Below are 12,566 nucleotides of genomic sequence, written 5' to 3' on the forward strand. Positions count from 1 at the left end.
AAAAATTGCAATTGAGTAAAATGTATTTGAATTTGATAAATTGAATAAGATAAGATATGGCCAATACTCTGTTCAAAAAAGATGTGGGTGAATGTGGGGGGGGGGGGGGGAAACCTAATAAAACTTGATTTAAAAAAAAAAGAAATCTGAACCGATTTACTACCGGTTTACTGGCTGCGCATACGCAGTGCGCACCACGCACCAAATGCGAGGTGCGCATGCACACAGCAGGCCAAAAGGAGGCATGAGGTAAGTAGAACAATGCGCAAGGGGGGGCTGATCAGGTACGGCGCACAATCTTTTTTTTTTACTTTTAAAAGCATTGCTTTTAAAAGTAAAAAAGAAAAGCCTGATGATCGCACAGCTCAGCTGGGCATGGGGGCAGGGATTTTTGCTACCGGTTCTCCGAACCACCCGCCGCCATCGCTACCGGATCGGGAGCATTTCACCCCTGGAATGGTGGCTGGCAGGCAAAGCCAAGCGTTGGAGATCTACACAAAATAAGGCAACTCTAACCTGGATCCTGTCAGGGAGATCCCCCACCTTCCCTCTCCCTCTCTCCCCCGGTAACGGGGGCCCGAGCACCCTGAGCACAGCTCCCTCCACAAAGGCGACCAGCAAGCAAGCAAACATGGCGCTCTGGCTGGGAGGCGGCAGCATGGAGCCTCACCTCTGGTCAATGAGAGCGGACCAGGCAGGGTGCGCACCTTCCTTGTTGCTGCTACGGTACTGGCACCGGCGCTGGCTGGGAGGGATGCGCGAGCTAAACGTTTGGAGCTGTGCTCAGCGGAGTTTGCAAGCGGGCTTGGCGGGGCTGCTTAGTGGGGAGACTCCAGCCAATTTGGTTTGCTTCAGCGCGGGGTGGGAACGCAGAAGGCAGGGGAAATCCATGCCTCTCATCGTTCAGCCTTCAAAGACTCCTTTTGGGGCGACTTTTTCTGCTTTTGAAACATTACGTTTAGCAACAATAAAAAAGAAAAACTTTTGTAATATAATTTCTTTCCCGCCCTCCCTCTCTCTCTCTGCCTCTCTGTTTCTCTCTCCCTCCCCCCAAGGGGAGGAGGGAAGGAACCCCTGAACTGGTGCTGGGTGGTAGGAATGACATCCGAAGGCCGACGAGCCCAGGAGCAGTGCGCCCAGACTCAGCTGGCTGGCGGGGAGGCGGGGCATCCCAACACAGGCAGCTCTGCAGGAAAAGAAACTGCTTTTTTTTGCTGAGCCGAGCTGACGCAGGGTCGCATTGTGGCTCCGCGTTGTAATGGGCTTCCCCATTGTGAAGCGCATGAGTGAAAAAGTTCACTCAATCAATTCCAACTTCGCGAGATCTTTTTTTTTTGTGAAGTTGGAATTGATTGAGTGAAACGCGATGGAGGAACACGATTGGAGCTGGGCTGGGGCGACTACGCGTGTGCCCACAGAAACGGCTCTGTGTGCCACGTCTGGCATGTGTGCCATAGGTTCACCATCATGGTCTTAGACCTTTAGTCCCATGAAGAATGGAACAAAAGTCAGTATGTTGACCTGATCATTTCTAATATTGTCTAGTGTATGCAATGCTCCCTTTAAAGATCAAGAATCAACTACAGAAAAACAGAAAGTAAATCATACATCCAAGAGCAAAAATCATAAATATATGGAGAAACAAAAATAAAAATATCAATAGGGTTTAAAATGCTGGTTTCCAAGAATCAGAAACAGATGACACATTTATTTCCAGGATTATGAGAACATTTTACTTTGTTCTAAAAAGACTGATATTAAATGCAATATTTAGAATGTAATCAAGAATAATGTTCTCCTATTATAACAGTTGATAGACTTATGCAAGACAAAGGTGTTTCAGTTCCATGTATGGGTGCCTATAGAGCAGTGATGGTGAACCTTTTTTTCCTCGGGTGCCAAAAGCGTGTATGCGCACGTGACAGTACGCGCGTGCATGCCAACACCCATAATGCAATGCCCCCCACAGGTCCTGCCCCCCATGCATGCATGTGTAACCCATGCTCCCCCATTCCCCCCGCATATGCACATGCCCCCCCCATTCCCCACACATACACACATGCCCCCCACCCCCCGCACATGCATGTGCATCTCCCAGCAGAGACCCGAAAATCAGGTGGCCAGCGGGATGTGCTCGGGCATGCGCGGTGGAGCTGACCTGGGCGTTAGCTCGTGTGCCCACGGAGATGACTCTGAGTGCCACCTGTGGCACGCGTGCCATAGGTTTGCCATCACGACTATACAGCATTTGTCAATAATTCCTTAAAAAGAACTGTGATCTCTCCAGGAATGATACAGCTGCCCTTTGTTACTGCAATGGGTTCCTGAGAAAAGACATATTTGTTCTGGGCATGAATTACAAACTTTATCCAAAGAAAGTTCTTACCTTGCGGGAACCATGCAAATCATTTACAAAATCTGGGATTTCAACAACGCTGTAGTTTGATATAAGTTTAGCTGAAATCAAGTCAGGCAGCATCAAACCTTTGAAAACAAGAAGTTGCACTTTAGTCATATAATGCAGAGAATAAAGAGGATGATCTTGATGAAGGGAGATGAGTTTTACTGCCAAGGCAACAGGTAAACACTGTTTAAACCCAAATGATGAGGGAGGGTTATGAAAACATCTCAAACAGGCACTTCCCTAATTCATATGATATATACAGGCACTCCTTGACTTATGACCAGAGTTAAGCTCCAAATTTCTGCTGTTAAGCAATGCAGTTGTTAAGTGAGTAGCACCCCATTTTATGACCTTTCTTGCCATGGTTATTGAGTCAATCACTGCAGTTGTTAAGTGAATCATGTAATCATTAAGTGAATTTGCCTTTCCCCTGTTGACTTTGCTTCTCAGAAGTCAGCTAGGAAAGTCACAAATGGCGATCACATGATCCTGGGATTCTGCAACTATCATAAATACATGCCAAGCACCCAATTCACATGACCATGGGAATGCTGCATTGGTTGTAAGTGTGAAAATAGATCATAAATCATTTTTTCATTGCTGTTGTAACTTCAAATTGTTGTAAGTCAAGGAGTACCTGAAAAAAAGAGGGAGGAAGGGAAATACATTTAGATTTGCAAGATTCTGTTGCCAAGGCAATCTTAATAAGAATAATTTTTGGGTCTATGTGGCATCTAGGGTTGACACACAACTTCTTATCCTCCCCAGACATGCAGAGGAATAAATGGGGACAACTATACAAACAGGCTATGCTAGGGGTCAGTAATCCTTAAAGGTTTAAGTATATCAAATGCTAGGATAGATTAATTAGCATCTTCGTGTACATGTTCATGTAATTTGCTCTCCCCCACATACAGATGCACATAGAAAACTTTTCATATAGTGTCTCATACGCAGCTACTCACTACATGATGTGCACTCATGCACGAACCTTTCCTCCGCTCAAGATAGAGATTTAGCTTCACCTGAATGAGAACCACAGAATGGGCGTTGGTTATTACCTGATACGCCCTTTCTCAGCTTAGAGGAAACAGCAGTCAGGAATGGGTTAATTCCACCTGTTAACTACTTGGACTGAGTTTGCGAATTTTTAAGCCACGCCTCTTCCTGTTGCTTGCCAGCTTTTTGACGAAGGCGTCAACACAGACTGACGTGTTGAGCTGTAAAGACAAAAGAACAAAACCCTACCCTCCCAATGCCAGGGCTGGACGAATAAACCGGGCGGTGCTGACTGCTGTTTCCTCTAAACTGAGAAAGGGCGTATCAGGTAATAACCAACGCCCATTCTCCATCAAGGAGGAAATAGCAGTCAGGAATGAGCCGTGTCCTATTGAGAGGGAGAAGTCCGGGCCTGCAGTCCTAGGTCTGAATGAACCTGCTGGAGAACCTGTCTGCCAAAAGCAGCCTCAGCCGAGGCGTAAGTGTCAAGCTTGTAATGATGTACAAAAGGTGAAGGGGAAGACCAAGTAGCTGCTCTGCAGACCTCCTCCAGAGGTCTGGGTAGCCCAAGCTGCAAAGATTGCAGCACTTCGGGTCGAATGAGTACCCTCTGAGGTGTCTAAAATGGCCGCCAAACCTCCTTACTGCAGTTTCAAAATGGCCACCGCACCTTCATATAGTTTCAAAATGGCTGCCACAACATCGATCAGCTACAAAAAATGGCCACAGCTACTTCTGTTGGCTCCTCGCTGCCGCTCCTTGCAATACAGGTCAGCGCTACGGAGCTAGGCTCATGGGCGCTGCCTGTAGCGGCTTCCAATGGTGCCGATCCTGTGCACCCTTCAGGCAAATGCTACAGAGCTCTTCTTGTGGGCAGTGCCTTTTAATTTGCAGAGGGACCGAATCCTCGAGTCCTCTGCGGGTCAGCTACTACGAGGCAAGCCTGTGAGTGCTACCCAGAGGTCCTCAGCCGAGCGACCTCTTGCCGCCCCCACGGCTCTCCGCAGGCTCAGGCTGAATCACCCTTCACGCTGGAAAGAAACTAAAGGTTTACCTGATAGGAAGTCAAACCTCAGCAAGTAGAAAATACAAATAAAAACATTTTTTCCAAGGAGAAAAGTCAGTGAATGGACAGCTCAGAGAAAACACATCTGTTCAGTTAGACTGAGTCTAAAAAGCTGGCAAGCAACTGGAAGAGGTGTGGCTTCACAATTCGCAGACTCAGTCCAAGCAGTTAACAGACGGAGTTAACCTGACTGCTGTTTCCTCCTTGATGGAGAATTTCCTTTTCCCTTTCCTAGTCCCTTGCGAACTTCAGCACTTAACACAAGAGCCCTAGTAGGTAAACATCCATCTAAAAAACTTATCCTAGAAGCTCTAGCTGAAAGCCCTGGAGGCCATCTTTTTCTTTGGCTCTTCAGGGCTGCCACACTTAATGCTGTGGGAAACCGGGAGAGGGGATTGCATTGAGTGGTAGAGAAATTTTGCCATAATAACATTTCTTTCTCCGAGAGTCAAGGACATTCAGGCCTGCACCTGGAGTGGTGTGACTGGGAGACATCTCCAGTTGGGACGGTGCATTGATTGGACCATGTGATGGACATGTGAGTGCAGGGGAAGGGACTTGGACTTTCTTTTGGGTGGGGAAAACCTGGAAGCTTTCAGATTTGGGTTTTCCCAGATGTGCCAATATGACATCTCTAATAAAATGGAACTTTGAGGAACTTCTAGCCTCTGAGTCTTCTTTTGGAGGTGTACTTGGAACCTGACACTAGCTTTCCTTGACAAAAACCTAGATATTCTATTTAGAGTTCTAAACTCTACATTTATAAGCTAATTAAATTTGTTTCTATCTTGGATATTACAATAAATGACTTATATTATTTCAAAGTTCTTTACATACCTTCCTCTACTTCCTTTTTCACAGACTCATTTCCAAGACTGGGGACAAGAACCACAAGAGGTAGTTTTGGTTGGAAAGGTATTACTTGAAAGAGCCGTTTCAACTGAAGTAAGGCTGAAAGCCAATATACATCTTCCTCTGCAGGATCATCACTTCTTACTTGAGGTGATAGAAGAAGAAGAAGCCCACTAGTTCCAAGTAGTTCTTTCAAAGTTTCTGGGTCTTCAAGTTCAGAAGTGCCAAGTGTTCCACAAGCCACCTACACAGGACATGGAAAACAATTTATTTCCATTTACAGAAAGAGCAAAGAAGTGCCCACTTTAAAATTCAGAAGCATTCTTCAAAGTCTGCAGTAAAGTTTTGTAAATAAAAGAGTTCTCAAAAACATTACAAGTCCAAGGATTCAGATTTTTAAAACTTTCGAATAGAATTTTTTAAAACATTCAGATTGCAGTTTATTTTTATTTTATATTTCTAAACCACCTGTCTCCCTCAAAGAGGGGCACTAGTTGCTGAAATAAAGGTGCAAGCTCACTGTCTTCTAGTCTCATATTTTTTAGTAAGATTTAAACCAATATTTCCCAGCCTTAGCCATTTCTGGGCATATGGACTTCAACTTCCAGAATTCCACGGCCAGCATGGCCATTAATAAGAATTCTGGCAGGTGAAGTCCATAGCCTTGGAAATGGCCATGGTTGGCTAGCAGGGTGAAATCTACTTACCTTCCCTACCGGTTCGGAAGTGCACGCGCCCCGCGCGCTTGGACCTTCTGCACATGCACAAATTCTTTTGCGCATGCGCAGAGAGTAAAAAACAGGTTACTTCCTGGTTAAAACCAGGAAGTAACGATGACTGGGTGGACAGAGCCTCACGCCACCATCGCTACTGGTTCTCCAAACCACCTGCCGCCATCATTACCAGTTCGGGCGAACCTGTCCAAACCGGTAGCATTTCACCCCTGGTTGGGAGACATTGATTTAAACCCATCAGTCTTGATGTGAATCAAAATTCTCAGTGAGTTTCCAGGGCTGTAGGTGGACTTAAACCTGAGTCTTCCTAGCCCTTAACTACTAACCCAGACTTAAGTTCTCATGCTTCTGTTTCTCAACCTCTCTTTCACTCTGGCTTAGCTGAACTAAAAGTAGCAATCAATCCACAGGCTCTGTTCAAGACCCTCTTCTCCGATTATGAATTTCATTTCTTTACCTAGTCCCTCCCTTCCCACAATCTTTGAATTAATGTAGCTACTTTGAGTACAGAAGGTTACTGTCCTTGCCCAAAACAGAACATGTTTTGTCAAGATAGTGTCAAGATAGTGGCATCAGAAAATTATTACTTGAGCAGACCTTTATGCACACACTAAGACAGGTTTCTTGATCTTCTTGGAGAGATGTATACAGTGCAAGTGTCTGAATTCTGCTATTTGCCTGAGATGCAGATTCCTTTTCATTTCTTTTGATTTGAAATTTAGCTTTCAACCATTCCATTAGAATTCTATAACCAGAAAAGAAATAAGTACTTTTAAACTGTATCACAGATTTGATTCCTAGCACTATGTCCAATTAAAATGTTAAATATTTGTTATCATACAAAAAACATTAATTTATCAAATGGTATAAGATTATGATGAAGATGTCTTTACTTAATATTAGACTTTGAAGCACTGATTAAGATCAGCTTATGAAAATAAATCTAAAGAACCTGCAACAGTAGTGTGCAGTGCAAACAACCGTAATCATTACTTTCAAACACCCCAACAATCACTGAAGAGGCTCAGCCTTACCTGGACTATTTATAGTTCTATTCCACATTTAGGGAGATTTCCTCCTAAATATTATACTACTACTACTACTACTACTACTACTACTACTACTACTACTACTACTACTACTATTGCAAAATCGTAGGGTTCTTGTTTATAGTTGTCATTCTAGCTATATTAGCAACATCTATTGTTAAATAGTGGAAATATAGAGCATGATTTGCAGTTGCAATGTGTATTTTCTCTCCTGTATTTTTGTATTCTTGTGTATTTTTGATATTTTCTCAATCATTTCTTCATTTTCTCAAGTTTTATTTGGTTAAAAAAACAGAGTTTAATACCATACATGCTTGCTCTGAAAAAAAAATATCCTTACTAGGTTTAATGGGATTTAAAGAATCCTAAATTAACCAACCATTTAGTATTACTTGACTTTATTGATTGTATATATGGTATAAAGATACCATAGCCTTTACTTTTCCAGTCTGAAATTTTGTGCTGAGAAAAGACAAGAAAGGAAGCATTCTGCTGTTTATCATAGAGAAGAAAAAAAGTACAGTATACAGTGAGAAGCCGAGAATCAAAGATAAGCTCAGTGAGATATCTTCACCTACAGAAATACTAAGCCACCTTTAATGCAGCTGTTGAAGTTTATTTATATAAAACAGATAACACTCTTTGCCTACAGGCTATCCAAAGACATTGACTAGTGACATTGACACTGGCCTTTAAGTTATAATCCTCTCTTCCCTGCTCTGTATTTATAAAACAGGAACTGTGTTCAAATGCTAACCTACAAACTTTAAACATGCAAAAGGCTATTCACATTTCCAGGGCGTAATGATTTTGTCCTAGAAAAATTATCTAGATTTAATCTAAGAATATGCAGAAAATACTTTCCAGACTCTTGCTCCAAAAGTTATTTGCTCCTGCCACTCTAATCTAGGAGCATATAACCTGAAGAGTTTAATCCAGTGATGCACAACAATCTGGAATACAGCGGACAGAAGCCCTCCCAAAGGTAATGTTCAATGTGACAGCTTTAGGATAATAGCAAATATATGGGAGGAAAATAATATCCTTTATTGAACTTAATTTTACATGGGGCTCCCCTTGAGGAGCACCCGGAGGCTCCAACTGGCGCAGAGTGCGGCCGCGCGGGTGGTAATGGGAGCGACATGGCGCTCCCATGTAACACCTCTTCTGCGCAAGCTGCACTGGCTCCCGGTGGTCTTCCGGGTGCGCTTCAAGGTTTTGGTTACCACCTTTAGAGCGCTCCATGGCTTAGGACCTGGTTATCTACGGGACCGCCTACTACCACCAATAGCCTCCCACCGGCCAGTACGCTCTCATAGAGAGGGACTCCTCCGGGTGCCGTCAGCCAAACAATGCCGACTGGCGGCCCCTAGGGGGAGAGCCTTCTCTGTGGGGGCACCTACTGTCTGGAATGAGCTCCCCCCGGAGATATGGAGGATCCCGGATCTGTGCACCTTCCGCCGCGCTATGAAGACCTTTTTATTCCACCAGGCGGGCTTGGCCTAATCTTTTCCCTCTTTTTAGTATGTAAATTTTAATCTGTTTTTAAATTATTGGGGTGTTTTAATTTGTCTGGGCCAAAATGGTTTGATTCGATTTTATCTGGTTTTTAAATTTTTTGTATCTATGTATTTTATTGTTTGGCTGTTCACCGCCCTGAGTCCTTCGGGAGTAGGGCGGTATACAAATCAAATAAACTAAACTAAACTAAACTAAACTAAACTAAACTAAACTAAACTAAACTAAACTAAACTAAACTAAACTAAACTAAACTAAACTAAACTTAATTTTCATTGAATGCAAATATAAATTAAATATGATTTACTTTTTAAATCCGCCCCCTAGATTCAAAGGTAAAATGAGGGCATGAAAGATTTGCGCCCTACTCCTGGGCAAGCCATGTCTATCGAGGCCAGCCAGTATAATACCTCTCCCTGTTCTTCATCCATGGGTTTGGAAGACAGGAGGCAATAACAGGAATTAGCCTCCAAATATTAAAGATTTTTCTCCCAACAGGAAAACAATGGGTAAGGGAAAAAAGCACATGTGTTTGCTTCCTGCAGCAAATAAAAAAGATCTCCTCTGGTGATAGCAGAGAACTCTGAGGAATTGAGAATGTGGCAAATGGGCCAAAGAAGTGAAAAATTAGTAAGTAGTTAAAAGAAATCGCAAAAGAGGTTTTAAAAGCAGAACAAAAGTTGTCCTAGAAGATTGAAGTTATGAACAATGTACTTAGGAGATGAAATACTTCTTGTGAGTTTAGATAACAGGATATTATTAGTAACAAGATATGAGTGGGAACAATATCCTATTCAACCTGAGAACTGCACAATCAACACACTTTGAATCTCTTGCACTGTCTCAATTCAAGCAGTACCTGTTGGGATCTTCAGCAGGATAGTCATCATAACTTGGCAACACAAGCAGTGCTTTCCAAAAGATCTTTTCTTGTTGCATAGGAATATTTTCAACAATTAATGTTGGTAGATCAAGTGGACTCCATGCTGAATCTCTGAGACACACAATATAATATTAAAATATGTAACCATATTCATTGTAGATTATATTTCCTAAAGAGTGTTTCAGGAAAAATAGATTAAGACATTTAAAATTATTTACTTTAATAACAAAAAACAATAAATCTAAAATAAATCTCTTGAAAATTTGTTTCCAGAACAAGCCTACGTATTAATTTAATAGTTGCTACGACAATCAACTTAATGGTTGATTAAACATAATGGTTAAAATATGCTAGTTTCCAAAGCTTTAGGGCATGTAAAAATCCATTCTTATAAAATCTTGTTAAAAAGTACTTTTGCAGGTTATGCACTAGATGAAACATCATTTATTTAATTAGCAGTTGTCTAAATGCATTTTAAAACTCATTGTACAGACACAAATCTAAGTTCTCTGGGCAGGGCAGTCAGTTTTTGACTTTTCTCCTGCATCTTGTCCAGTAATCCACTTCCAGTGACATATGTAAGACAAGGATCTCTTCTCTGTTCAGGTGTCACAAAACTTATTTCTCATAAAATCAGTATGGATTCCTTTTTGGTTCAAAATATATTTAATACTTAAATCTCTCATGATTTTAGTTAGATTAGAATGATTGACGGTAACCTCAAAGCTTTCAGTCTTTTTTCTAACATAATTTAATTACAATCAACATACTGTAATAATTGCTGATAAAAATGTTGTACTTTCATTTGGTGGATGGTCTTGTTCCGTATCCATTGAAACCTGAAAATAAATACCACTGTATGAATCACTTGACTGTATCAAACAGCAAACATTTCTCATTTGTACTTAGCCACCACCTGGTGCCCTTTGATTTGTCAAATGTGTAAGGACCTGCATCTAACATTCAACCAAAGCTATCAGTTTAAAAAGTCTTCCTATAATATTTTCTTTGATAGAATACACAGCTGTACTGTATTTTATTTTTATTTTATGCTGACACAGAGTACCAATTCTGACCATACCCAGAAATAGAGCTGAAATCTTTAGGAGTTCAGCTTCCCTCAGGAGGCAGCTCTATGCAGAAACAAAAGGAGTCATCTTGCTAATTGGCAGCAGCTTGCAACCTTCCCTGCCAGTTTCCACATAGACTTTCTAGGAAAGCCGACAGAGAAAATTGAAAATGGCAACTGGTTGTAAATCATAAGTTAAGGAGTAGCTATAATAAATTAATAAACAATTAATTTATTCTAGATTTAAACTTAAATAAATAGAAAAGAAAGCGACATTATTTAAGAAAACATACTTTGAAGTATGTTAAGATTTAAACTAATCAACCAAACACAGGGATGAAGGATCTGTAGCTCTCTGGAAGTGATGAATTTTAGCTTCCAGAAACTCCCATTGTTAGCCAGCATCACTGCTATGATGGGATCCTCAAAGAAATGTCCTGGGAAATAGTTACAGTACTTCCCTATTCAAGCAGCCACCTTACAATTTATCACTCTGAGAACTCCTTAAAAGTTACAGAAAGTGCAACTGAAGAATGAGAAGAAATGGGAAAGGATCTCAGGGAAAGGATATTGGAAGAATGGCAGGAGTTCAGAGGAAATATCCTGCTCCTCCCATCTCAAACAGCAAGTCTCCCCAGGCAGGCTGCCCTATATATGGCACATCGTTGGTTTGGATCTCAAAGCATTTACACAAGTAGCAAGCAAAATGCTTGAGATAGATGCATCAGAAATGACTGGTCCTAATTCTCTGCAGCATATATCCTCCAATGTAACAGGAAGACAAGGGAAGTGATCAGAGAAAAAAAATGTGCTGATTCCTCAAGATAACATACAAAGCATTGTGAGAAGTGGGAGTGGAAATTATATTGTATCATTTGCATGATAGCAATAGCACTTAGACTTACATACCGCTTTACAGTGCTTTACAGCCCTCTAAGAGGTTTACAAAGTCAACATATTGCCCCCACAATCTGAGTCCTCATTTTACCAACCTCGGAAGGCTGGAAGGCTGAGTCAACCTTGAGTCTGGTGAGATTTGAACTGCCAATTGCAGGCAGCCGGCAGTCAGCAGAAATAGAATTGCACTCTAACCACTGCGCCACCATGGCTTATAACATCATGTTGCACATATCATCATCCTGATACCATCGTAGCATGGGGAAGAAAGAGGTAACTGCTACATGCTCTTCTTTCATGTATATGGAGACAGACAGTACTTACTGCAGGCAGGCGGTACCAAGAGTCCCGGCATGTCCCAAATTCACAATTCTTTTAATTAGATGCTCCCTGGCAATTGGACACTCTGCAGAGGGTGAAAGGGCTTTCAATTTATCTTTTGGGTCTACATAACATGGTGCTGCTGGGAACGCTCTCATCTGTCGTTTCAATTTCTTTCGGGCCAAAACAGCTTCTTTCCATCTTCAAGAGAATGTACAAGCAAGGTTCATTGACTGCCAAAATACACAACTTGCTAGAACCATCCTTTCAATTAGACTGTATTTTATCTGCTTGATACCAGATTATAACCAGTTCTAGTGGGGAAGCAAATGTTTTCTGCACTGTTAGAAGAGAAGGAAGAAAAGGCAGCCCTCTCTATAGAACTTAGCAATTATATGTACTCTTCATTCAATTGCTCACTTGCCCTATAGTTAAAAAAAAGAGAAGTGATATGTGTCTTTCTTGTTGCCTTCCTATTTTAGTCACCTTAAAGAGCCACCTGCATGAGATGGACAGCTATAGAGAATGAATGAATGAATAAATTCCCCAGCTTTTTTCTCTCTAAGCAGACGGCATATATATCTGTCTTATATAAAATTTCATCTTTGGATTTAGTCCCAAATCCCATTTAAAAGTTTATCTTGGATGGAGTAGTTAACTTTACCAGCATTATCACTATAAATTCAGAGCAAACCAGGCAAACACATTATTGTCATTAGAGATCCCAGGAGAATTTGCAAGAGAAATACTTCCACGATTTAAAACTTAAGAGAC

The 12,566-nt window shown here is 41.6% G+C and overlaps 1 protein-coding gene across 3 annotated transcripts in view; it reads right to left on the minus strand.

Annotated features, from left to right (window-relative positions):
* MCM3AP (minichromosome maintenance complex component 3 associated protein) overlaps positions 1-12,566 on the minus strand; it is an 86,646-nt gene that overhangs the window by 20,401 nt on the left and 53,679 nt on the right. For all 3 annotated transcript variants that reach the window (XM_087882212.1, XM_087882210.1, XM_087882211.1), the window contains 6 exons: positions 11,796-11,993; positions 10,276-10,344; positions 9,482-9,616; positions 6,653-6,800; positions 5,307-5,565; positions 2,387-2,484 (listed from right to left, as the gene is read on the minus strand). In XM_087882212.1, the coding sequence (XP_087738338.1) occupies positions 2,387-2,484; positions 5,307-5,565; positions 6,653-6,800; positions 9,482-9,616; positions 10,276-10,344; positions 11,796-11,993 (907 nt within the window). The remainder of the gene's footprint in view (positions 1-2,386; positions 2,485-5,306; positions 5,566-6,652; positions 6,801-9,481; positions 9,617-10,275; positions 10,345-11,795; positions 11,994-12,566) is intronic.

This window comes from Pantherophis guttatus, chromosome 1 (genome assembly GCF_059756535.1).
Source record: "Pantherophis guttatus breed Tessera chromosome 1, ASM5975653v1, whole genome shotgun sequence".
Classification (NCBI taxonomy): domain Eukaryota; kingdom Metazoa; phylum Chordata; class Lepidosauria; order Squamata; family Colubridae; genus Pantherophis; species Pantherophis guttatus.